The sequence below is a fragment of the Periophthalmus magnuspinnatus genome, chromosome 6 (genome assembly GCF_009829125.3).
Source record: "Periophthalmus magnuspinnatus isolate fPerMag1 chromosome 6, fPerMag1.2.pri, whole genome shotgun sequence".
Lineage (NCBI taxonomy): Eukaryota > Metazoa > Chordata > Actinopteri > Gobiiformes > Gobiidae > Periophthalmus > Periophthalmus magnuspinnatus.
This window is the reverse complement of record NC_047131.1, coordinates 14,676,831-14,700,658: the sequence shown is the minus strand read 5'-3', so window position 1 is coordinate 14,700,658 and position 23,828 is coordinate 14,676,831. Positions and strand designations below refer to the sequence as shown.

Here is a 23,828-nt window from a genome sequence, read left to right as displayed (position 1 = left end):
CTGAGGCTCGACATTCAACAGGGGGCAGTAATTACATTGAGTGTTTGTTTAAAACAGGACTGAATACTTTACCTCCACCTTGATGTCATTCTCCAGCTCAGCATCCAGAAAGTCCAACGTGACGGGCTCCTGGAATTTAGGATTCTGTAGAGACAAAAGGTACACAATTTAAATAATATCTCACTCCAACTAGAAAAGAAGTTTAAATAACCCTTGTTTAAACTTCTGTTTCCTACCTAGCTTGTTAGCCAAACAAAAATTGCTACCAAATGTCTGTGCGCTGATATTCCGTGCCTATACAATGTTCATATATTTTTTCTGGGGTATTTTAAAACATACCACTTTTCAGACAGTCCCATACATTGCGTTTTATACATTTGTTATTAGAAGATGGAGACAGAGATTGTCCCACTTTTGCAATCAGCCACAGCCATTCCATGAATCAAATTCTACATTAAAAAACAATCAAGACTTTGCAAAGTGCTGTGTGCAGTTAAACATGAAATATAAAGCAATATATGGTACGGACTACAGGGGTCTCAGGAGTCTCAATTAAACCAGGACTAAAACCGGACTAAACTAGGACTAAATCAGGTCTAAACCAGGATTGATACAGGGCTGCACCAGGTCTAAACCAGTTCTTAACTATGTAGGTAAGTGTAAACCAGGACTAACATCCAAACTACTCTAGGTCTAAACCACAACTACACCAGAACAACCAGAACTAAATCCTGCTTAAACAAGTCTAAACTAGGACTAGCATGCATGTTGTTGTTAGCATCTGAGATCATCAAGTCCAGACCAGGACTACACCAGGTGTATACCAGGTCTAAACCGGTACTAAATCAGGTTTAAACCAAGTCCACACCAGGTCCAAACAGTGCTATGCTATGTCTAAACCAGTTCTATACCAGGTTCAACTCAGGACTACGCTAGGCCTAAACCAGGTCTAAACTAGGACTAGCATGCACGTTGTTGGTACCATATGGGATCATTCTGACAGCCTGGTCCTGTCTGCTCCTGTCAGCACCTGTCAGTTCCCTGCCTCATGAATGTCCTTATAAAAGCCTTGTGTTATTGTTACAGCTCTAAGTGGCTTTACAAAGGGATAAAGAGGAAGCAGTGACAGACTGGCTCTCTATAAAACCACAGTGCCTCAAACCAGACCCAGCACTCAGGTTCAAATGAACCAAACATTCAAGGCTTAACTTATTCGGGCATATATCTTAACCAGACAGAGTAACCCACACTTGAAGCAGACGTATTATGAAAAATTGACTTTTCAGAGCTTTTAACCATTTGGTAGTTCTTTGGACAGCTTCACAGCTCTTTTACACGTTTACAGCAACGTCAGTTCCCATTGGGCCGTGCAGTTTTCTAAAACGGAGGTCAATGGACTTGTTTCTTTTATTAAGCAATTTTTGATGAATATTGCAATTTAAAATGTGCAAATTAATGTTTAAAAAAAATTAAAACAGTTTAAAATGAACTAGTTTTGTTTAAAATGACTCTACAGTTCAGAAACATACTTATTGGTGAGAGTGCATTAAAAACAGTATCCACTGGGTCTGTACCACCTAAGAGAACATTTGGCTGTAAGTACCACCAGATCTAAACCAAATCTATGACTGCAAAATTCCAGGGCTAAACTGGAGGAGGAACAAAAAATGGATAAAACTATTTCTAATTTAAGACAATATCACAACTGTAGAGGACCTAGGAGCTCGTACATGTACCATAGTTTGAGAAACCTAACACATTCCTTTACTTTATTTAATCAACACATAGTTATGATAATAAACATATTGGTTCTAAACAAGCTGGAAAATTGGTATCAGCCATGAAAACTTATATCTACAGGTAAGTGCATTGTGATTTTGGCCCTTACATTTGATGGAACAACATGCAACAGCAGCAAGAGAAAAAGAGAGGTGAACATGCAGCAGTGAGAATGACAAAAATATAAAATATAAGATGGGTTAGACTGAAACATAATGAAACAGAGAGGAGGGGAGATAGTAGTAGTATTGTTAAATAATACACAAGTAGTAATTATTCAAGTCAAACACTTTGACTTGAATAATTAAATGGGCGATTCTACTTATTTCTCCTATATTTATAAAATATAAAGTGCTATATAAAATATTTTATAGCACCTTTAGCCTTCCACCTTCAAGGTACTCAAAGCACTATACATGAAGGAACCACGCACCCATTCACACACACACATTTGCTCCAGGTTGGCTCTTTGGATGCTAGCGGTTGGAATTCCAAATATGGAACTCGGCTCCAAAGTCGCCCCTATAATTGCCCGCCTCGATGAGCTTCATTTGGGTGGAGCTAAACACTATGGGTGACGTTGCACTCACTCAGTCCACTTCTTTATGCAGTCTATGGTCTTGGCTCACTTCTATCTATTCTACACTTCTACGTCTACACCACTGTCTTCTATCATCTTTCTATAGTTTTTGTCTCACCTCATGGAACGTCACTGCAAACTTATTACGGACTCTGAGCTTCCTGTTTCGGATCCTCTTCTAGGCATGATTTTGATGAGAGAACAACATTATAACGCGGTAAAAAGCTAAAAAATTCACCCTTCTTTAAATAAATATTAGATACATTTTTTTTCACTCCAGGCAAACCAATCACATAACCGTGGAGACAAGCAGGTGTCTAGAAAATTTACACAATGCACCTTTAAGCTAGCTATCATGGTTTCAATTACGCAACTGTGAATCAATTGTCACCACTGTTATTAATGAAACTGAAGGATTTGTTTGATATCTGAGCCTCTGGCAGTACAAGGCTGGATTTAGTTTTTATATATATATATATATATATATATATATATATATATATATATATATAAACTTATAAAATAATAATAATAATAATATTTTGTAGATTATCAGAGCAAATATGCACTGACTAAGCAAGCAGAAAATCTAACCTCAGGGTGCTATCCATGCCTTAAAGTGGAAATAAACACTAAATGCACTTTTGTTTTCACTACTAAACGATGTATGTGGTGTTTTAATAGCATTGTCTACTGTTCTTGCAATTTAAAGTAGTTGGAGACATCACAAAACACTGCCCTAATTAAAGCCAGGTGTTTCTGATTACAGAGTGTGGATACCTGTTTGACCAATCACACTGTTGCTTATATATCTCTAGACCCCGCCCCTCCTCCTCTCTTCTATCCCCTTTAATCCTCCAGGCACAGTCCAGGTTCAGCAGCTCTGTTTGAAATGTGGTTGTGGGCAAAGTTTAGATGTTTAGTCCTCCCAAATTGTAATGCCGATTTAGTCTTAATTACAAAAAAAAACATTGGACACAAGTCTCTCATTTGGGTTGCCAGTTCCTGTTGCTGAAATCTAGTTGGTTTAAACCTAAAAGGACTCTCTCTGATCTGAATGTCACTACCTAAACCCCAGCACCTGCAGCCAAAGCTCTTCAGCAGCCTCTAGTGGTGAGACTGAAAAATGCAACTATGCCTAAAACTCAACAAATCAGCAAATACAGAAGCAAATAATAACTTTACAATACAGAATTATAAACTATCCTTTTGCCATGGTTTAAATCTGTTGTCAGTAATCTCAGAAAACTGACAAGTACATATTTCTGGTTCCTACCTTTGGCTGGAGATTAGGATGCAGCAGGACATAGCCATTTGGATCAATGGCAAAGTAGTATCCGTTTGGACCAATCTGAGAATACAGAAAAACACATTTTCATAGGTTTGTTTTTACTATCAATACAATACAAAACATGTACTTTTCCCGAATATTTCAAGTGAAATAGTTAATAGTTTAAATCAAAAGAATAATCGTTGGTTTAAAATTGGTATCAAGTACTGAGTCTGTTCCTTAAAGGGTCCATATTACTCTGTTCTCATCTGTTATAATGTTGTTTTCTCATCACAAACATAGCTGGAGTTTTGTTTTGTTTCATTCGCACATGTTTAACACACTTGAAAACTAGCATTACATGACATCACAAGGTGGAGCAGAGCATTCTGACCTTTGGAAATGTAGACAGACTAATAATAAAGGATTACTCAAACATGTGTGAAGGAAACAAAACACAAATACAGGTACAGGAATGTTTTTGAGGAGGTAACAATGTTCTAATATGGCTTAAAGCTCACAAGAATCCATTTTTCATCTGAAATATGCATGTTTGTGTGCAGTGCAGCGTGAGAGTGTGGTCTCACAGTGAAGCGTGGGGTGAGCTTCTTGATGTCGTTCAGAGACACGTCGATACCCATCACACCAAGGATCAGTTGGTTCTGATGCTGCACAAGCACACACACAGACACACACACACACACAAAGAGTAAGGGGAGAACATTTGATCAGATCTAAAGCTGCATGTGTCTTGTTTTACGGCCAATTCTTATAAAATGGTCATGCTATAGTGTGTTTCATTCACTTGTTAATCACACTCCTTGGGACCAGGGCCGGCCCAGCCTATAAGCAGACTAAGCAGCTGTTTAGGGCCCCAGGCCACCAGAGGGCCCCCAAGAGGCCATATTGAAAATAATGATTGGAAAGTTTTTCTGAAAAAGAAATGGCGCTCGGGTGTTTACACTAGTCTGCATATCCCTCTTACACGATTAGATGTGTTTTATTTCCAGTAAATAGATATGTGCTGCCTACATTTGTTTTTGATCGGGCAGTGGTGTGGACAGCTACGTGGTTTTTTTTTTTACATGTTATTGGCAGCCCATTAACGAGTACGAGTACTGGCACAGTATCTGTGCCTCCCTACTCATTGATATGTGCATGTAGGCGAAATCTCGCATCCAAAGCCTGACAATAAACATAAAAATAATGTGATCCTAAAATCCTCTTATTTAATGTTCAGTCCAAATTATCTGATTATTATAAATCTGATGTTATGTCCAGGCTGTTTCTCTTATGTAACTCTTAACGTGGATCACCATTTTATACATCTTGAGTGATATGATTTTGAAGTATGGGTACTCTTGGTACATCTTTTAGCTACTCTACCCAACCCTGCATTTTATGACATAAAGAATTGATAAATATAAGCTCACTTTAGTCAACTAGAACACATTAAAATGCACCAGAAAGGCCCCCCTTCCTTACATGTTTTTTTACTGTTATACTTGTGGTTATTGCTGTCGTGAGCCTCTAGAATTTGCAGTCTTTTTATCAGTGGTTGTGATGATGTCTTAATGTTGTCAAATATAAATATGTGGCACTGAAGTGGAGAGGGTCCCTAAGGGCAGATTCAGCTTAGGTCTCCCTAAAGGCTAGAGCCGGCCCTGCTTGGGGCTCATAGATCCCCTGTATTTTTCTCTCACCTCTCCGTTCCTGTCGTCTTTGGTCTTTGTTTTGTTGAAAACAGGAAGCGTTCCAGTGATAACCAGACCCAGCTCCTGCAATCAGCACAAACATATTTACTACAGATACTACTACTACTACTAAATACAACAACTACTATTTTAATAGATTCTTTTTTCAGACCAAGGTTTAGTTTGTTTTCATACATGACAGTTTGGACCATTCACTAGCGCTCTTCCTCTTTAATGGAAGACCAGATACACCTCATTGGACTACAACTACTAATACTTCTACTACAACTACTACTACTACAATAGACCTGTAAAATACCTACTACTAATAAGACCTTTGCTGCTACTACTGCTATGATTATAACTACTAGTACTACGATTACTATTACGATTACTACAACTACAACAAACTACAACTTCTACTACTAACATGGCAGTTACTACTAGTACTACGATTACTACTACTACTCCTCATAATCCTAACTTTCTGTTATAGATTATGAAAATACATACCAAAGCATCCAGATAGACGTTGGTCCACTGCACTTGTTTGGCCTGTTTATCTGCCAGCACCATGGGCCTGCCCAGGACGTCCAGGTACTCCTGACAAGACAAGCAACTGGACAGGTCAACTATCATGTGTTACAGCCCCACAGTGTCATTGAACTGCCATAAAACAGCGGCTTTATGGGGTACAATTATTTGGATAATTTAAAACTACTATCTGTAGATTTTTTCATTATTATTATTATTTTTTACTAGCACAAGTGAGCCTTTCTTCATGCTATAAGACTGCAGTAAAGTAGATAGCATCTAGTGGTGATGTGCGAGAATACAACACAGGCAGGTCTCTGGGCCTGTCATGGTAATTATTATATCGACTTATTGTTCAGAACATGATAGATGGAACAATACTTTTTTATTGTTCCTTAGTTGAGTGGGCTCTGGCCCTACAGACGAGCTCTATCTGCAAATGGATGCACATTAGTCCTGGACACATCTGCAGTCTGCCCGTCCATAGGAGTGGATCTCTCCTTCACTGTGGTTCTCCTTGAGGTTTCTCTTTTTTCCACTGTTTATTTATTTTTTATTTTTTTGGGAGTTTTTCCTTGCTGAGAAGGAGGGTCTAAGGACATGTTCTGGGACAGTTCTCCATTTGCTTGTTTTCTGTTGACTCATTTGCTTGTCTGTTTCTGTTTCATTGTTGATTTTCTAACTTTCTGTTGGTTAAATCAGTTCTCATGTTCAGCCCTAAGAGGGAACTGCTGTTGTAATTTTGAGCTTTACAAAAATAAATAGAATATTTTATTTTATTTATTTATTTTTTGGGCAGTTTGGACTAGTTTAGATTGATGGACATACATAAAAATAGTTTCTTATCCATTACAACAAAATAAGTCAAATTACCACAGTCAGAAAATGATATGTTTTGTTCAGTGTAAAAGGTCCAGTCTTTGTACCAAATATTTGACATAAAATGTACCTGTGTATTTATCCTGATGGCTCCGATGGATGGGATCTCATAAAAGTAACCTGGAATACAATTATAAAAATACCAGTCAAAACATTTGACAACAATGAATAAATAATCGAACAGCCAATGATAAAGCACACAGATAAATCCTGACCTTGTGTTCTTTCTTTCTTTCTTTCTTTCTTTTTATTTCATTTTATTTATTTATTTTTCAGATATGATATTGTTTGTCTCAGTTTTGACTCTATCCTTTGAAAATACCAGATGGGCATTGTTTTGGGGGGATGACAGTAGCTCAGTTGGTGACGCGGTGGTTGGTGTTTCAGATCCTGCTGTCAACATAAATGTAATTGGTTGAGTAGTCAGAAACACTGACCTGAAGTTTGGTGGATGAATATTGTTGTGTCCCTGGGCAAGACACTTGACCCACCTCACCCCCAGTGTCTGTTTGTAGGAGTGTGTGTGTGAATGAATGATATAAAGTGCTTTGAGTGTCTTGAAGGTGGAAAAGCGCTATATAAATAAGTGACCATTACCATTTTGTCCTTCCAATTACATTCACATGAAATTATAAATCAGGTGTTATGTCCCGACACTCACTCTTTAAGTTACTTTTACTGGAGTACTTGTTTCTGCAAATACTTTTGTACTCTTACTTAAATAACATTTGAGGCTTTATGCAGGAGAACAAATTTTACTTAACTGGGCAAAAATCTGGTACAGCCTCATTAAGTCCAGTCAACAGAATTCAATTTTTATTTTACTATGGATCATACCTGGACAACTGAGGAATTACACAGATCATTAAGTAGAAGCCATTATTTCACCCATCCAAGAGGCTTTGTGAGTTTGACATGTCCCCTGCATTAGGTTTACCTTTGTTAGAGCAGGCCATCCACTGAATGGGTCTCTTGTCATAGTTGTGTTGTCCCACTGAGAACGTGAATATCCTCACCTAGAACAACAGACAAAGTACACTCCCAGTCAAATTTTGGATACATCCTCTCATGCAGGTTTTTTCTTTATGTTTACCACTTTCTACATTTTACATACATACGGAAGACATCAAATATATGACAAAATATATCAAATTATATAGCAAGGAAAAACAAATAACTCAACTTTATTATTAAATTTTTATTATTAAAATCCACTCAAATCCAGCCACCCTTTGCTTTTTGACAGCGCTGCAAACCTTTGGCTTTTTTGAGCTTCTAAAATTGTTTTTACTTCACAGGTGTAATTACAGCGTCAGAGTCAAGACGCAGTACACCTGGCAAGAGTGCAAATTAGTGACCAAAGCAAAGGGTGGCTAGAGTTATTTACTATATTCCACATGTGTCCATTCAGTTTGGATGCGTCCAATGAGAATCTAAAATGTAAGTAGACAAATCAGGAAAAATGGAAAAGTGTGTCCTAACTTTTGACTGGTAGTGTACATAAATACATATAAATAATAACATTGTACTTGCTGCTAACATTACATTACATTCTATGGGGTATTAACTGCTAACACAACATATTTTGATTACCACGTTACCTTTTATTGTTTTGTAACTAACAGCACTTTACAGCCTTCACTATATGCACTTTAAATCGCACACAGCACTTTGAACATTATTTGCACTTTAAAAAAAGACAATTGCACACAAAGGATTTTAAAATGTTTATTTAACTTGTCTGTTCTTTTACTCAATTTTAGATCTGGAGGCACAGTGGCACTTTAATTGAAGCTGTGTGTCCTGGAGGGAAAACAAGACAAAGTGAAGTTAACAGCTAATAACTAAATTGGATATGTGCAATATCAGTGCAGTGGTTGTTTAAGAATGTTTAAGTGTTTGTGCGTTGTGTAATTTGTAGTGTTTTTAGTGAATAAAGTTTGAAGGATGTTTAACTTATGTCCAGGTGTCAAAGGGGTCCCCAGTGCAACAAGCTCCCTTAATAAGGTTCCAGGGCAGGACCAAGGTAGGAAATGTGTAGGAAAGGCATGTTGTGTATTTTAAAGGGTTTATGTGTTTTAAGTATACTCGGTGATTGTTTTTGGGGTTTATGTGTATATATATATTTATAAAGTTAATTTGGTTTATGGATTTATGTAGCTCTTTAAAACTCTTAAACCTCCACAAAACCAATGTTATTTTTAAACACCCCTTTCAAGTAGTTTTATCCAGTTAGTGGGACGGTATAAAAGATGCCTGAAACCAACACACCATGTTCTGCTGCTGGAGGAGACACTGCTCCTCAAAACGCCATTGCACAATGCACTTTGGTAATTGATTGAAAAAGAAATAGAAATTGTGGACCATGCCTGTGCTGCTGTCTTCTGTCTCACCTCCTACCGCTAAAGGCCAACCTACATTATAGTTTGCAAATGCTATAATTGCCCAAAACAACAGATTAGTATATTTAGAAAGTTTTTGTTTTGTTTCTGATGCGCTGCGTCCCCCATCCCTTTGCTCTGCGTGCTAAGTCACTCCTCCTTCAGATTGGCATCACATTACAAACAGCGTGTATCCTGCTAATGAAGCTACTGCACATCTCATCAGGTTTGTGAAGTTGTTGTATATTGTTTTGTATATTTATGGATAGGATTGTACTGTTAACTTTAATGAGGGTTGGACTAGTGCCCAGGAGAGATTGCTAGATTAATTAAACATGCATAGATGACATTTAAAACCACTTCAAGCATGTTTTTGATGAAGGAACCACTTTATACCATAGTGGAAAGCTAACTGGAAAACGTTTTTGCATAATACCCCTTGTTAAAAGTCCAAAGAAAAAGTTCTTGAAAATAATTAAAACATCCAGAACAAAGCATCGTATTTAGGTCTTTGAATGTACTGTGAGGCTGACAGAGCAGATAAAAGGCTGCTTGGAGAGACCATATTGTCTGTAGCGGTTGTTAAAGAGCTCATCTGGATCCCATCTGCAGTGTGGCTAATGAGCGGCAGCACAGGAGGCACAGGCCCCAGCAGACTGCACTCCAACATCCACAAAGTAAAGGCTCTGTACCTGATTTTTACTGTCACAACACAAACACAACACGTTCATTTTAACCTGCTTGCACTGGTACATAGTCCTCACTTACCTTATGCATTCTGAGCATCCTAATTATCCACCACGCCAAGATTTTTGCCGTCACATTAACGCTAACAATAACTAGCATGCTGACGTGCACTTCCTGATTACCGGAGAACGCTTTATAATTAGATGCGGACATATTTCGACTTCAAGAACTGCTCATACAATATCTGTACTGGAGCAAGACAAATCAAAATGGGAAAAAAAACAAAAAAAAAAACACACCAGTAATGCATCTCCATAGAAACGAGCAGGTGGCAGAAAGGTTACACAGTGGACCTTTAATATGACATCGCCAAATAAGAATGCACGGCTATATTTCTATTTAATATGATTTGATTTAATTTTGATGATTAATTTTTTAGGCTTATGTTGTGACTTGTTATAACTTGTTCTAGGCCCTGTGTGTTCTGCAGAATCACCTATACAGTTAATTTAACACTTAAAGAGTAAAATATTCCAAGTGTATGGTGTCTTATCTGTACAGAATCAAATGAACTGTAGCTTCAGAATTCAAATATTCATGGTCCACACCTAACTCTAACATTCTAACATTTAGAATATTTTTGTGGTATAAGTCAGCTCTTGTGTTATTGTGTCAGTGGCATATCGTCTATATTTACTTCAGCAATATATCGAACTTCAAAATGTGTAATCGTGACAGTCCTACTCCGAGCTTGTGGTAGTACCTTCTTGTCGGCGTTGTACTTCTCCAGAATGGCCTGGGCTCTCTCCTCTCCTCCGTCAGTGAACAGCATGATGATCTTGTTACAGTTGGCTCGACTCACATTGGTCTAAAAGAAAATGCAAGACATAAAAATAAAATCTAAAATGTAATGATGACTGATTTGTTACATTACAAGTTCTCACCTATTTTAGCAAATTGGAGTTACATAATTGTGTTCTCTGTAGTAACAGCTGTTATTTTAAAGTGAGTATGAAAGGTTGTTTTTCTAATTATGACTTGGTTTGGTAGGATAGTACATGTGGTCAATCATAGTTTTATATCAGTGTACAAGTGCAAAAATACAGGAAATTGCATTACGTTCTAAAACAGAAAACAGCACAGAAAATTCCATAAAAAATACATGCACAATTTACACACAAGGAATCCATTGTTCCAACAGTTTAGACTTGAATTTAACAAAATAAAGGTATTGTCATTTATTTTTCTCAAATAATTACTACTGTGTAAATTAGACAAATTTTGGTCCTTGGTTGCTAGGTAACAGAAATAGAATTAAAACTACGTACGCCACATCTGCTGTCTGTGTCCAATCAGGAAGTTAAGTTATAAACGTCACCAAAATGGTTGAAATGTTATAATCATGTTGACTATGTTTTAATGTAAAGTGTTGTCTAACCTGTCATATACACTGTAAGGCCTCAGATTTTCATACCAATAAAATAGTTATGCGTATTATGTTTGATAGAGGTAGAAAAATATATCTTCCATCTCTCAAAGATATTGCATGTTCATATGTTCAAAGTGTGACCACAGGTAACCCCAGTAAATCACCACACTCACCAGCAGGTGGCACTAAAGGACAACTTTCTACCCTGCGTTTCACTTACTCCATTCACAAACCTATCAATCACTGGGTATTTTTTGCATGTACACCAAAAAAGGACAGACTAATGTAGCAAAGGAAAAAAAAAAAAATCAAAGATAACATATTGTTCTTGTTTGTCATATAGTTATAATCTATGACACCTGCAGATCATTATGTTATAGTTTGGACATTTTAAATCGCATTATTCTTCTTAAATTACTTAATAAAAGAGGCACGTCGGCTGATTTCTGTGTTAAAAAAACTGCAATGCCTGATGGGAGCTGACGCCACCGTAGACATCACAACAAAAAGCTGTGTAGCTGTCAGCATCTCCGATGGATAGCTGCAGATCACTATAGCAAGGAGCGGATGTTTTATTTTTAAAAATTGTAACAAAATGACAATGTGACACTGCCCAATCCTATGTATATCACACATTAAGAAAATAAAAGTGGAGAATGAAGTAAGTACAGAGCAGTGGGCGTGTACCAGTGGAGGTGAAAACAGGGGTAGATCAGAGCAATGACATCTTGAATACGCGAGTATAAAGATTACTCCAACATGAAACACTTTAAGTACACTACACCTTCAAGAGGGTAAATGAGAAAGGGAAATAACAATAATATGGTTTAAAGCTATAAAAAATTGATTTTGCGTAATAGGTCTGCTTTAAAGATTGAGAAAGTTATTTTAAGATTATTATTCTATTACTTGTATTTTATGCCATTTGTTCTATAATAAATCTCATGTACCCTGCACCTTATGTACAACATTTAAGAGAAAACAAATATTTACACTAAGTCCAAGCCTAAAACTGTGCCACGTCACCATTACTATTTACAACAACAATGATATTTACAGCATTTTTTTTTTAAATTCCTTACTTTTCATTAACCTAGTCACTTCAAGTACTGCAAAAATGACAGTAAAAGTGTGTATAGTTACCGTGGAGAGCTGTTGGAAGGCGAACTCAAAGCCCTTGGTGTAGTTGGTGATGCCCTTGGCTGAGATGTTCTGCACCGCGTCCTTCAGAAGCTTTTTGTTCCTCACGTTGGCCTGCACCAGATGATCGAAGCACGCCGTCTTGTTCACGCGTGTGTTGAACTGGGAAAGACCAGAGGACAATCACGGTTGTAATTAGGCCAGTAGAGGTGTGATGTCATGTAGTACTTGAAAGCAGATTTGCAGATTTGTCTAGTTGGCGCTAAAATTGTCCCCAAAAAAAAGGACTAGGAACAGTAGATAATGCTATTAAGACGCAGTATACGCAGTTTAGAAGCAAAAAAAGTTGATTTAGTGTTTAGTTTCACTTTAAACTACATTAGTCACATATTCGACAGACCATCACCTACCAATATAATCACTATACTCCGATTACAACTGTTCTGATGTATCCATTTATTTCGGTTTGCCTTGTTTATTTCTTTGGCACATCGAGAAAGCAGCCAGGAACAGAAGGGCTACTGTAGGCTTAACCCACGCCAGAACGAGAGCAAAACAAGAACAGAAACTGACGAATACAGCGTTCACATCCTTGTCGGCATAGCAACCAAGAGTCACAAACAAAAGCAGTTGCATTAAAAACAACCACGGACTAAGAGAGTGCGACGTTACCCTTAGCCTTCAGCTCCAGTCAAATGAAGCTCATCGAGGCTAGAGCGGTTATAAAGCGGGGTGAATTTGGAGCCAAGTTCCAATCACGAGTATCATAGCAACCAAAGAGCCAATCCAGAGCGAGGCTGTTGATGGTAACGCCCCTTTCCGCCCACACCTCTGGTTTAGCAGGGAGCGGGCGCTTAGCAATCAGACTTGTTGCTAATGAAGGTGCCTGATTTGTCTGCTATTAATGTTCATATCTTGATTTACAGACAAAATGAAAAAAAACAAAACAAAAACAAGATCATGTAGAGTGGGTTAATACGAACATTTTACCAAAATGACGAGTCTGGCAGCAGCAATTTCTCAATGTAAAGTGAATTGGAGTTGATGGAGCCGGAAGCGCGCCCATGCTCACTTCCTGTTTAGAACGCAGCTATTAGCAGGTTAGCTATGTCCATTTATATATACAGTCTATGACAACAACACAGTTACAAGAACAACAAAAGGTGTCAACTCTGTACTAAACACAAAATATCAGATCGTTACAATATCAATTTTAATGTTAAAGTGAGTGTTCTTTGAGATGACTGAATAATGACTGAAACGCACAAGATGAGTAACCTCCAGGCAACGAGTTCTGTCATTTCTAATAAGAGTCTAAATAGCGGAAAAAATGTTTAGTCAACTATAATGTTTAGTTTAGTGTATGTATTTGTTAAAATTGTAGGATGCAAATGAATGTACAGCAGCTTAAATGAGGCTTAAAGACATTATTTGTAGTAAAGGCAGAGCTCAAATGATCAGATCCAGGAGTATGAATTGCAAAAACACAGAGAAGCGCTTATTGGATCATTATGGTGGTAACTACTACTCATTTCAACAATTTCAGATCTGGAATTGCCTGTCTCTATTGAACTAAAGGTAAAAGTTAGGTGTTAAAGTTAAAAATACTGCTTCATGACATCACAAGGTGGAACAGAGCATTTTGAGCCTTGGAGATGTAGACAGACTAATAATACAGGATTACTCAAACATGCGCGAAACAAAACACAACTCTATGTATGTGTGTGAGGAGGTAACAATGTCCTAACATGGCTAAAAGCTCACAAGAGTCAACTGTGCGGAATATAGGACCTTTATTCAAATCTTTTTTTTTTTATTATATGAGTGTGGCGTATCATCACAGGGATCAGATTTTTATCAATCTAATGAAAATTCTGAATTATCTTTAAATGTCCTTTTAGCTCATCACCTGCTAAAACTGGTGGAGTATATTAGCAGCGCAACAGTCAAATTAACTATTATTATTTATGTGTTAGCTTCCTCTGAGATACAGTAAGTGTGCTGATGCTATGCTAGTCTCCCATACAGAGTCCCATAGCCTCCTGCAGCTCCGGGGTAGGCACATAAACACTCACATTTATAAGGCCACGCTAATTGCTTCACGTGGTCCGGGTTCCTCCATTACGTCACCATGGCAACAGGGTGAGCGTATCCACAAGTGTGAGTATCTTCCTATAAAGGTGAGAGCTCCATTCCCAAATACACAAGAGAGAGCGGTTTTGGTTATTTGGACTGTTAATGGCACACGGTTGAAGTGAATGGGCTAAGGGTATTGTAAAAGCAGGGCCGTTTATAGCTTATTGGGGGCCCTTATGTGAAAGGCTTCTAGGGGTGGGATGGAGAGTGGGGTTTATAGTTTGTCATTTTCATTTTTTATTTTTTCTTAGAGATCAATGTATGCAAAATTTGACCAAAAAATGACCAAACAACAGTTAGGTGTAAACCCGAAAAAAATAAATAAAAATAAATAAATACATACATAAAATAAATAAATACATAAATAAGTAAATACATAAATAAATACAATTATTAAACATATTTATTGTCTCCTCAAATACCTGTACAATTTACGTTACAAAAATATTATCAAAAACATTCTTCCAAGTTCCAACTCCAGTATTAGATCAACTATTTGTTCTTACCATATTTAAAGATCCACTCTGTAACTTTTCTTTTGTTCACCATTTGCTTGTCTCCATGATATTATTGCTTTAGAATATTCCACAGTATGGCATTAAATGTATTGATATTGTATGAATTCAATTGTAGGAGTTTTTTTTTTTTTTGCAAGAAAAACACATTAAAACATGCGTCTTTACAAACTGGACCTGTGCCTTGGCCTCCTGGTGACACATGCTTGAAGATAGGTTTAATGCCATACTGTGGAACATTCTAGTCAAAGCAAACAACATCTCCATGGAAACAAGCAGCATCCAGTAGAAAAGATACACAATATAGCTTTAAACTTCTTGTGTCCTCTATTTAAATGTATAAATCATGTTTTCCATATATGTTAGTTATGCTACATGGGGAAAGATAGGTGTAACACCATACTGTGGAACATTCTAGTCAAAGCAATAATATCTCTATGGAAACAACATATCCATGGAAACAAATAGCATTATGTAGGGACTACCAAAAGTTACATAACATATCTTTAAACTTCTTGCGGCCTATATTCAAATGCATAAATCAGGAATGAGTGACCTAGTTGTTTTTTTCATAAATATTTGTTATACTACATAAATTAGGGTATCAAAAGGTAGTTTTAAATGCTCAAAGGTGACATAATACAGGACATTGTATTTTATCTTGATATATTTTCCTTGTAGTAAGCTAACGACTATGTCCCCAGCAGGAACCCTCTAAAACAATAGTCGGCCATATTGATTCTTTCTGATCAATGGGTTGCTGTGAGCTGACCAATGGGAAGACAGCGCTGGCTCTGTGTGCGTGTGCATGTGTGTGTGTGTGTCTGTGCGTGTGTGTGCGAGTGTGTTTTTGCTTGGCACAGAGCCTTGAAGTTCCTTTTAGAGCCACAATAACAGGCACATCTCTGGACGCTTGAAAGGTTTGGGCACACAAAAGGACTGGATCAAGGTAAGGCAACATATGGAGAATGAATGGGGGGGGGGGAGTGCACAGAGTGAAGACTAAAATAAGTTTCTAAGGAGCATAATGTAGTAGCAGTAGTAAAAAAAAAAGTGTAGTAACAATTTGTACTTGAGTCAAAGTATAGTTACAATGTACAAGTTAAGATGCCGGATTTTTCGGCTACTTAAATAAGGGACACTTGCGCTAAGTCACTCCCCCTTCAGAGCACTATCACAACATAATCGATGTGCGTCGGGTTTGTAAAGTTGTACTGTTATTGTAGTATTGTTTAACATCTGTAAAATAATACGCGTAGGCCTATGTCGCATATGAAAACGCATTGTTACTGATTCCGCTAATTAGTTTTTGCTAACTAACGTCACGCAGGGCAGTCAGCGTGGTGCTATACTGAACTTACCAAACAGCTTTTCTATGGCTTTTCAAAGAGTTAGAACAAGCAGAGACGTTATTAATCAAATTTTAAAATCACCTTTGACCTTTTGACCATGTTATAACATTGTCGCCTCATAAAAAATATACGCGGCGTTGTATTTTCCTTCATTCATGCTTGCTTCATTAATCCATGAATCAAAGTCGTCCTGTCTAAGCACTCAAAAATGTATTTGACCAGATTTGTTGCGTCATAGATAAAACTTGGGGTCTTCTCCTGTACAGTTTTTAGGGTTACAGTATTAATTTAGTAGTTTGTTAAGGCTGTATTTATTACAAAGTGTTGCTAATAATTTGGGCAGTTTACATTCGAAACAAAAATCAATATTACAAAAATGTCAAAACATATATCAATATATACATAACCAATGAACATACAACACAACTCAACAATGTTCTTTCTGGACAACCAAACTGAATCATTGTGCAAAGTAGCTCCAACCATTAGCATAGCAATCTATACCAGAAACAGAGGAATTTAGCCTTAATGCTAGTACAAGTCTTACTCCTCCCCTGTGATCCTATTACAACAGCTCATCGGCCTCTGTACTTTAGCAAGCTAGTGTCGGGATTAGCATGACTCGAGAGAAAAAGGCTAATCTTCCAGCAGGCTAATCCGAGCTACACTGGACCCATCTCCCCCCCTTACACCCAGCACTGTGGTCTGCCAAGCGGACTGACAGCGCTAGCACAGCTCAGCGCGCCCAATCAAAGTGACGGCTGGAAGAAGAAAAGAAGAAAAAAAAAAGACAGGAGAGAGGAGGAGAGAGCAGATGAGGACAACAGAAAATGGGAAATATCCAAAGAGGAAACAGGCAGTAGTTTTATGACAGCTGTGTACACTGCTGAAAAAAATGTCAACTTAAGAAAATGATTTGTTTGAATGTAAAAACCAATTGGAATGAGTAGTGTGACTGGAGTGTGGACGCTGAGATGTGTACACTGGAGGGGATCGTAGCTAGCACAGCTCATATTTCAAGCTTAAGTATTTTTCTTTTTAATTAAAATGTTATACAGGCTAATTAATGCTATTTTCTTACTCCACTGGCGGGTAATGCCTTGAAGCAACATACTACATATTCCAGAAATATGTTGAAATAAGTTGTACTCAGATTTAAAGGTATTTAATGTAACTTTCTGGAAGTGGTTGATGGAATTAGAAAGTTAAAACCATAGTTCAGAACATTCTCCATAGAGCTAAAGCATGTTTTGATTTTTTTGGCTTTTATAAACAGACAATAACAGGACTATCATGTCTAAGAGTTTGCTGAAAAGACGACATGCAAATAATTACTGCCTGAAATAAGAGTAAATTTATGAGATCAATTAATTTCAATACTATCCAGTCACAGTGAAACACACCAGTCGTTTTAACATTTGTAGATATGGTTTTACAGTGCAGCAGGCAGTGTCCAGGCCTCTTCATCCACCAGTGGCAGATTTGTGTTCTTTGGGCGGGGACAGTAATGGCAGAGGATTTATGGGTGATATCAGAGATTAATGATTGGGTGTCAGTTGCCCCACCCAAGGGTCCGCACTGAGGGTGGGGGTCAGGCAGTGACTTATGAGGTAGCAGGGAGGAGTATATAATGAAGAGATGATGGCTAACAAATGTCTTTTGAATGGCGTAGGATTGAGCTGATGGCTGTTAAATTTAATTGAATTTGATCAGGGCGTGATCATCCATCCATTTTCTTCTACTTTATCCTGAGCCGGGTTGCAGAGGCACCAATCCAGCCTTTTCCATTCCAGTGGTGCCAATACTCAACCTAACTACAGAACAGTTTTGTATAAATAAATCAAACGTTATAAGGCTTTCGGTGCAGACAATAACCAGTAAATAGTCTAATTACATAAATTGATAGGTTTAGCCGTGCCTGGGATCCAGGAAACACATTCCTTCAATACTTAATGAAGATGTGAGTCTGGTGACTGGTGAACTTCCCATTTTCAGATGGGCATGATAGACAGGTGGATTAGTCAATCAGGGACATGCATGATCTGTCCGAAAAAAATAAAGGAAAAAGATATCACACTGGGACTGGGCAGATTTCTGCAGAATCAATAAGCAAAGCACTAAACTCTGTTAATCTCAGGTCAGAGAAATGTGATTGTGTTTGTAAATCATCGGTGACCACGGAGCTCCTTCGTTTCACATGTGTCACTAAAAAAAAAAAGAAAAAAGATTGCACAACCACATTTGACTGGGCTTGAGACACAACAGAGGACGTGTGAACCAGACTGATATCAGAGATATTATTCTGGATATTCCAGGGAAGGTCCAACCAGGATATCGGCTGAACCATACATTTTTCTGGATAGGCACCGATATCCGATATCAGTATCAGAATCACATCAGTGCAACAGATAACCCAATAATTAGATCTGATTTTTAGCGTTTGGTGTTTAAATGCACAAGAGAAATCTGATCTTCAAAATCACCTGGTGACATGTGTCATAGGTGTGAAAAAATCACATTATGATTTTAGCTATATATATATATATATATATATATATATATATATATATATATATATATATATATATAATATAATGAACAAAAGGTTAAAAACACTACAACTTATGGTTATTGTCGTGTATTGTAGAGTAAATAAGCACAATTGAGACTAAAAAGAGCTGTTAACTTTAAAACTACCACTTAATGACATCATAAGGAGGAACAGAGCCTTTTGAGCTTTGGAGATGTAGACAGACTAATAATAAAGGGATACTCAAATATGGGTGAATGAAATAAAAGACAACTCCAGGAATCTTACACACAAAACAAAAGAGTAAATTGCTTTTCAGATCCTTTTCGAAAACATCTGAGTTCTGATTTAAATGGGCTACACAATTACAAGATCAACAGCTGGTTTGATAATTAGCTCTAAACACAATTAAGAACCCAACCATTTTCACTAATTAGCTCCCATGTGCTTTTCTTCTGCTAGAGATGTAAACAAAGAAATATATCTGCATTCAGTAAATTTGACTTTGTATGTAACTGAAAGCAAAAATAAGTAATAAAACATGGTAGCAGCCCATTTAAGACCATTCTGGTATCTCATTGTAATTCAGAATGTTAGAAGTCATATCAGAAAGACTGCAATATACTAGGGTTGGTAAAAGTATCAAAAATCAGATACTAATCAATACTAAAACTGGTATGAAAACTAGATACTCATTTGAGTAGGTGTCGATACAAAAAAATCATACTCACAGGACAGAAATACCTGGACAACCGAGGGATTACACAGACATTCTACTGTCTAAATAAAGTATGTTTTGTGGTGCTGAAATCCGTATTGAGTATCGCATCTATTCCTTGATATCGAAAATTTCATCACAGCACTAACACATACTGTCAAAAACACCTTTGACCTTTTCTGAAACATAGAAATCTACATTGTCTGTTTTTCTTCCTGAATGATTGACAGACAAACCAATTACACTGAGCTATGGCTGCTGCAGTGACTTACGGGGTAATGGGGTTACTATAAGGGGTTACTATTACGCTGTGATATATTTGTTGACTTAAAGTGATTTAATACTGTACAATAATGTGTACAAATAATTAAAATGTACTTTATTTTATGTGGAAAAACATGAATTGTTGAAGGGGAATTGGGGCTTAGACTATGGACTGTATAAAGAAGTGGACTAAGAGAGTGTGACGTCACCCACAGAGTTCGGCTCAAGTCAAACGAAGCTCGTCGAGGCTAGAGCAGTTATAGGGGTGAATTTAGAGCCTAGTTCCATATTTAGAATTTCAACCACGAGAATCATAGCAACCAAAGAGCCAATCTGGAGCGAGGATGTTGAAGGTAACGCCCCTTCCTTCCCAGTCTGCTGGTTTAGGAGGAGCGGAAACTTAGCAACGCTGTCAAACTTGTTGCTAACTCTAGCGGGAACAACCTCAGGGAAAGAGATCACCTGATTTGTCTGTTATTAATGTTCATTTCTTGATTTCCAGACACAAAAGTGAAACTAAATACCAGGATCACGTAGAACGGATTAATACGAACAGTTTAAGACCAAAATGACGAGCCTGACAGCAACAGTTACAGGGAGATGGGCGACTGTTTTTCAATAAAAAGTGAATTGGAGCCAGAGCCGATGAAGCCGAAAGTGCGCTCATGATCACTCCCCAACTGGAATGCAGTGGCTAGCAGATTAGCTATGTCCATTTATATATACAGTCTTTGGTTTAGACTTCATTTTTGTTTGTTTTATACGTTTCAATTGTTTCCATCATGTACGTTTCATCTGACTGAGTTCACAAATTTAATCTTTTGACTAAATATTTCTAGTATACTATACACTGTGCCCAATTTTATTTGACACAACAAAGTAGGATTTGTCTTGCCCCAGCACAGATATATTCTAAAAGCAGCTGAGGGTCAAAATGAGACCACTGTGCTCTGTCTGCTGCCTTCTGTCGACTCTGCATCTAATTATAAAGTGGTTTGAATGGGTGCGAACCAGGAAGTAACACAAATAACAGCCCTGAAAGCTGCGAAACCTGCTTATAAATCAAGATAAAGCTGAAACATAAATTCACCCAAGAAGACTGTAGTCCCTCCTTGTATTTAGCACTGTCAGCCAATCACACCTCGTTACCTTTACCTCTGAACCAATCAGCTCTTTAGCCATTCATATACGCACACTCTCTCTCCCCTCACATCATCCCACCCATTTCTGCTCGCCGTCCGCACCGCAACAGTAGAACCACCCACCCCCTCAGCCTCTTTTCCTCTTGATTTGAACCCCACAGTATAATCTCTCCTTGCTTACATGCTGGTAAAGTCGTGAGAGTGGCTAAAGCCAGTCTTTGCTCAAAAGTGTTGACACTAAATTGAAGCTACACACACTTCTGTTTACTGGAGTCAGACTTGTGTAGAGGAGGATAAGAAGGCGCAGGAACAACTGTGCAGTGATCAAGTAAATTCAAGATTTTCATTGTGATTGACTTAAAAATAAATACAACGGGATTATGTTTAGAGCATCAAACACTGCATAGATTTGATGTAAAGTGCAATACCGAAGATGCAAGACTCCTACGAATAAGACAAAATAAGTCAAGGGACATTTATTTGTATAGCGCAATTGGCACAAAAGTAATTCAAATTCAAAACGAAAAACATAAAAAGTCATCATAAAATGAACATTAAAAGAGAAGAGTGCAGAATAAAAACCTTTCAGAACCGTTTTGAGCGTGGATTTAAACATTGTCAAAGTAGAAGCCTGTGTCACATTTTCACTGTTCCAAGTTTTAGCTGCATAAAATTGAAACGCTGATTCCCCATGTCCATTGTTACCCCTAGATTTCTAGCCTGATTTGAAGGTTTTAGAGAGAGAGAGACTGGAGGTGACTGCTGACACTTTCTCTTTGTTTCTGTGGGCTTCAATCTTGTCTGAGTTTAGAAAGTTGGAGAAAGTTGTTGCATTCTCACACTGACAATAACCCCAATAACCCGTGTAAACATTAGCACAATAATAACATAATGACAATGCCACGTCATGATCACCCCAGGAATTTTTATTTGCTCCTCCTTTTCTAGTGCCAATAGAGAGAGATCAGTGGTTGTTTTGTCCATTTTGGGAAGTCCATACTAATCTCCTTGGTCTTCCTGATGTTCATGAACAGGTTCCAGGCACCTCGTTCCTGAAGTCCATCTCATTGTCATTGGTGATGAGTCTGAGAACTGTGGTGTTGTCGGCGAATTTGACAATAAGACTGGAGGACTGGAGGAAGAAGAGGCAAAACAGTCATGTGTGAACAGTGTAGAGCAGCATGCACCCTTGGGGGACCCTGGTGTTGATAAAAAGGGTGTCCAATAGCACAGTGGCGATTAGTCTGAGATTATGTGGTTTGGACCAGAGTTTGTACGGCCGGATCATGTTGAAACCTAAACTGTAGTCCACAAAGATGAGCTGCGCATAGGTGTTCTTATGCTCCTGGTGCTCCAACTAGACTGTGGAGCACAATGGCGATGGCATCCTCTGTTGACCTGTTCTCCTTGTATGCAAAGTGATGGTGGTATCGCAGCTTTGATATGTGTCATGACCAGTCTCTCCAGGCATTTGGCAGGGATGGAGGTGAATCCCACAGGTCTGTAGTCGTTTAGACATGTGACTTTGGACTGTTTAGCGACAGGGGCTATTGTGGCTGCTTTGAATCAGGCATTGGACCCATGATGTGGACAGCGACTGGTTGTAAATGGAGGTGAAAATGTGCTCTAGCTCTGCTTTTGGGATGTGTGTAAGTCAACAAGGAGTATTTAGGTTGAAGGCATTTTAATTAAGTTATGTTGGTAAGTGTGTTTTCAGTTTGTATTATTTGAATGTTGTGCAATAGCAGCTGTTCCTAAAATTAATAGTGGCGCTTATTACAGACCAGAAAAGTCCTATATTACACAGTGGTAGTTTTCAAGTTAACGGCTACTTTTTACCTTTAGTTCAGTAGAGATTAGCAATACTAGGACTGAGATTATCCAAATGATTCTAGTATAGAGTATGCATGGAGTTTAAAAACACAGTGGAGCACTTCCTGTGTTTCCTTTGTTACCACACAGAACTCTAAATATGCAGGTTTTGTGTGTTAAACGTGTGGATGAAGCAAAACACAACTCCAGGTATGTTTTTGATGAGGAAAAAAATTATATAGGTCATTGCAAGGTTCACTATGTAACTTTTCTGATGAGGGGTTTTTATTCTGCACTCTTTTGATTTGTTGTATTGTGAGTGTCTTTCTTCATCTGTAAAACACTTTGAATTACTTTGTGTATGAATTGTGCTATACAAATAAACGTGCCTTGCATTTCTAAGTAACAATGATGTGGTCATTAACCTTCTGCAGCTTGGTAACCATGGTAACATTTAACTACAAGCTTCGTTGTCATGAGGTTTGAGTTTTGAATATCATGAGAATCCATCTTCTGCTGATCCACTTAAGTCCACACAACTTTTGGTGCAGGGCAGAGACTGTACATTGTCCCACAGAACCCCTGGTATATTTATAATTGCAGCTCATGATATAAGGATAAAAACTGTATGATGCGACCCATTAATTTAGCCAAACTATATTGTTTATTATTGAAGCATGCCAACTGGCCTCTGCGATTGGCTGAAACTCCTCTGAGAGTCCCTCCTCTTCCCGAACAATATCAACGGGAGCCATTCCAGATTGATTTCACAGAGCTAACCTTGTTAGCGCTGAGATATCAATCTGCCTTTTACCAGTTTACCTAAACAGTAAATGGTTGGAGTTTCTCCTGTCAGAGTCAGAGTCACTCACTCAGTCTCTATAAATGTCTCTACAGTGAACACAGAGGAATGTTACAAAAAGCATGTAGAATCAATCCAATTAGTATAATCATTTTTATGTACTTTCATAATAATAAGTAATAAT

General features: G+C 37.8%; 1 protein-coding gene across 1 annotated transcript in view; it reads right to left on the bottom strand.

The window, feature by feature from the left end:
* Nucleotides 1–23,828, bottom strand: part of LOC117371814 (voltage-dependent calcium channel subunit alpha-2/delta-1) — a 169,562-nt gene that overhangs the window by 37,224 nt on the left and 108,510 nt on the right. Inside the window, exons 11-20 of the mRNA XM_055222580.1 lie at nucleotides 12,377–12,535; nucleotides 10,568–10,672; nucleotides 7,674–7,752; nucleotides 6,807–6,856; nucleotides 5,837–5,926; nucleotides 5,333–5,407; nucleotides 4,217–4,297; nucleotides 3,636–3,710; nucleotides 2,478–2,537; nucleotides 73–129 (exon numbers count right to left, since the gene is read on the bottom strand). Coding sequence (XP_055078555.1) covers nucleotides 73–129; nucleotides 2,478–2,537; nucleotides 3,636–3,710; nucleotides 4,217–4,297; nucleotides 5,333–5,407; nucleotides 5,837–5,926; nucleotides 6,807–6,856; nucleotides 7,674–7,752; nucleotides 10,568–10,672; nucleotides 12,377–12,535 — 831 coding nt within the window. The remainder of the gene's footprint in view (nucleotides 1–72; nucleotides 130–2,477; nucleotides 2,538–3,635; nucleotides 3,711–4,216; nucleotides 4,298–5,332; nucleotides 5,408–5,836; nucleotides 5,927–6,806; nucleotides 6,857–7,673; nucleotides 7,753–10,567; nucleotides 10,673–12,376; nucleotides 12,536–23,828) is intronic.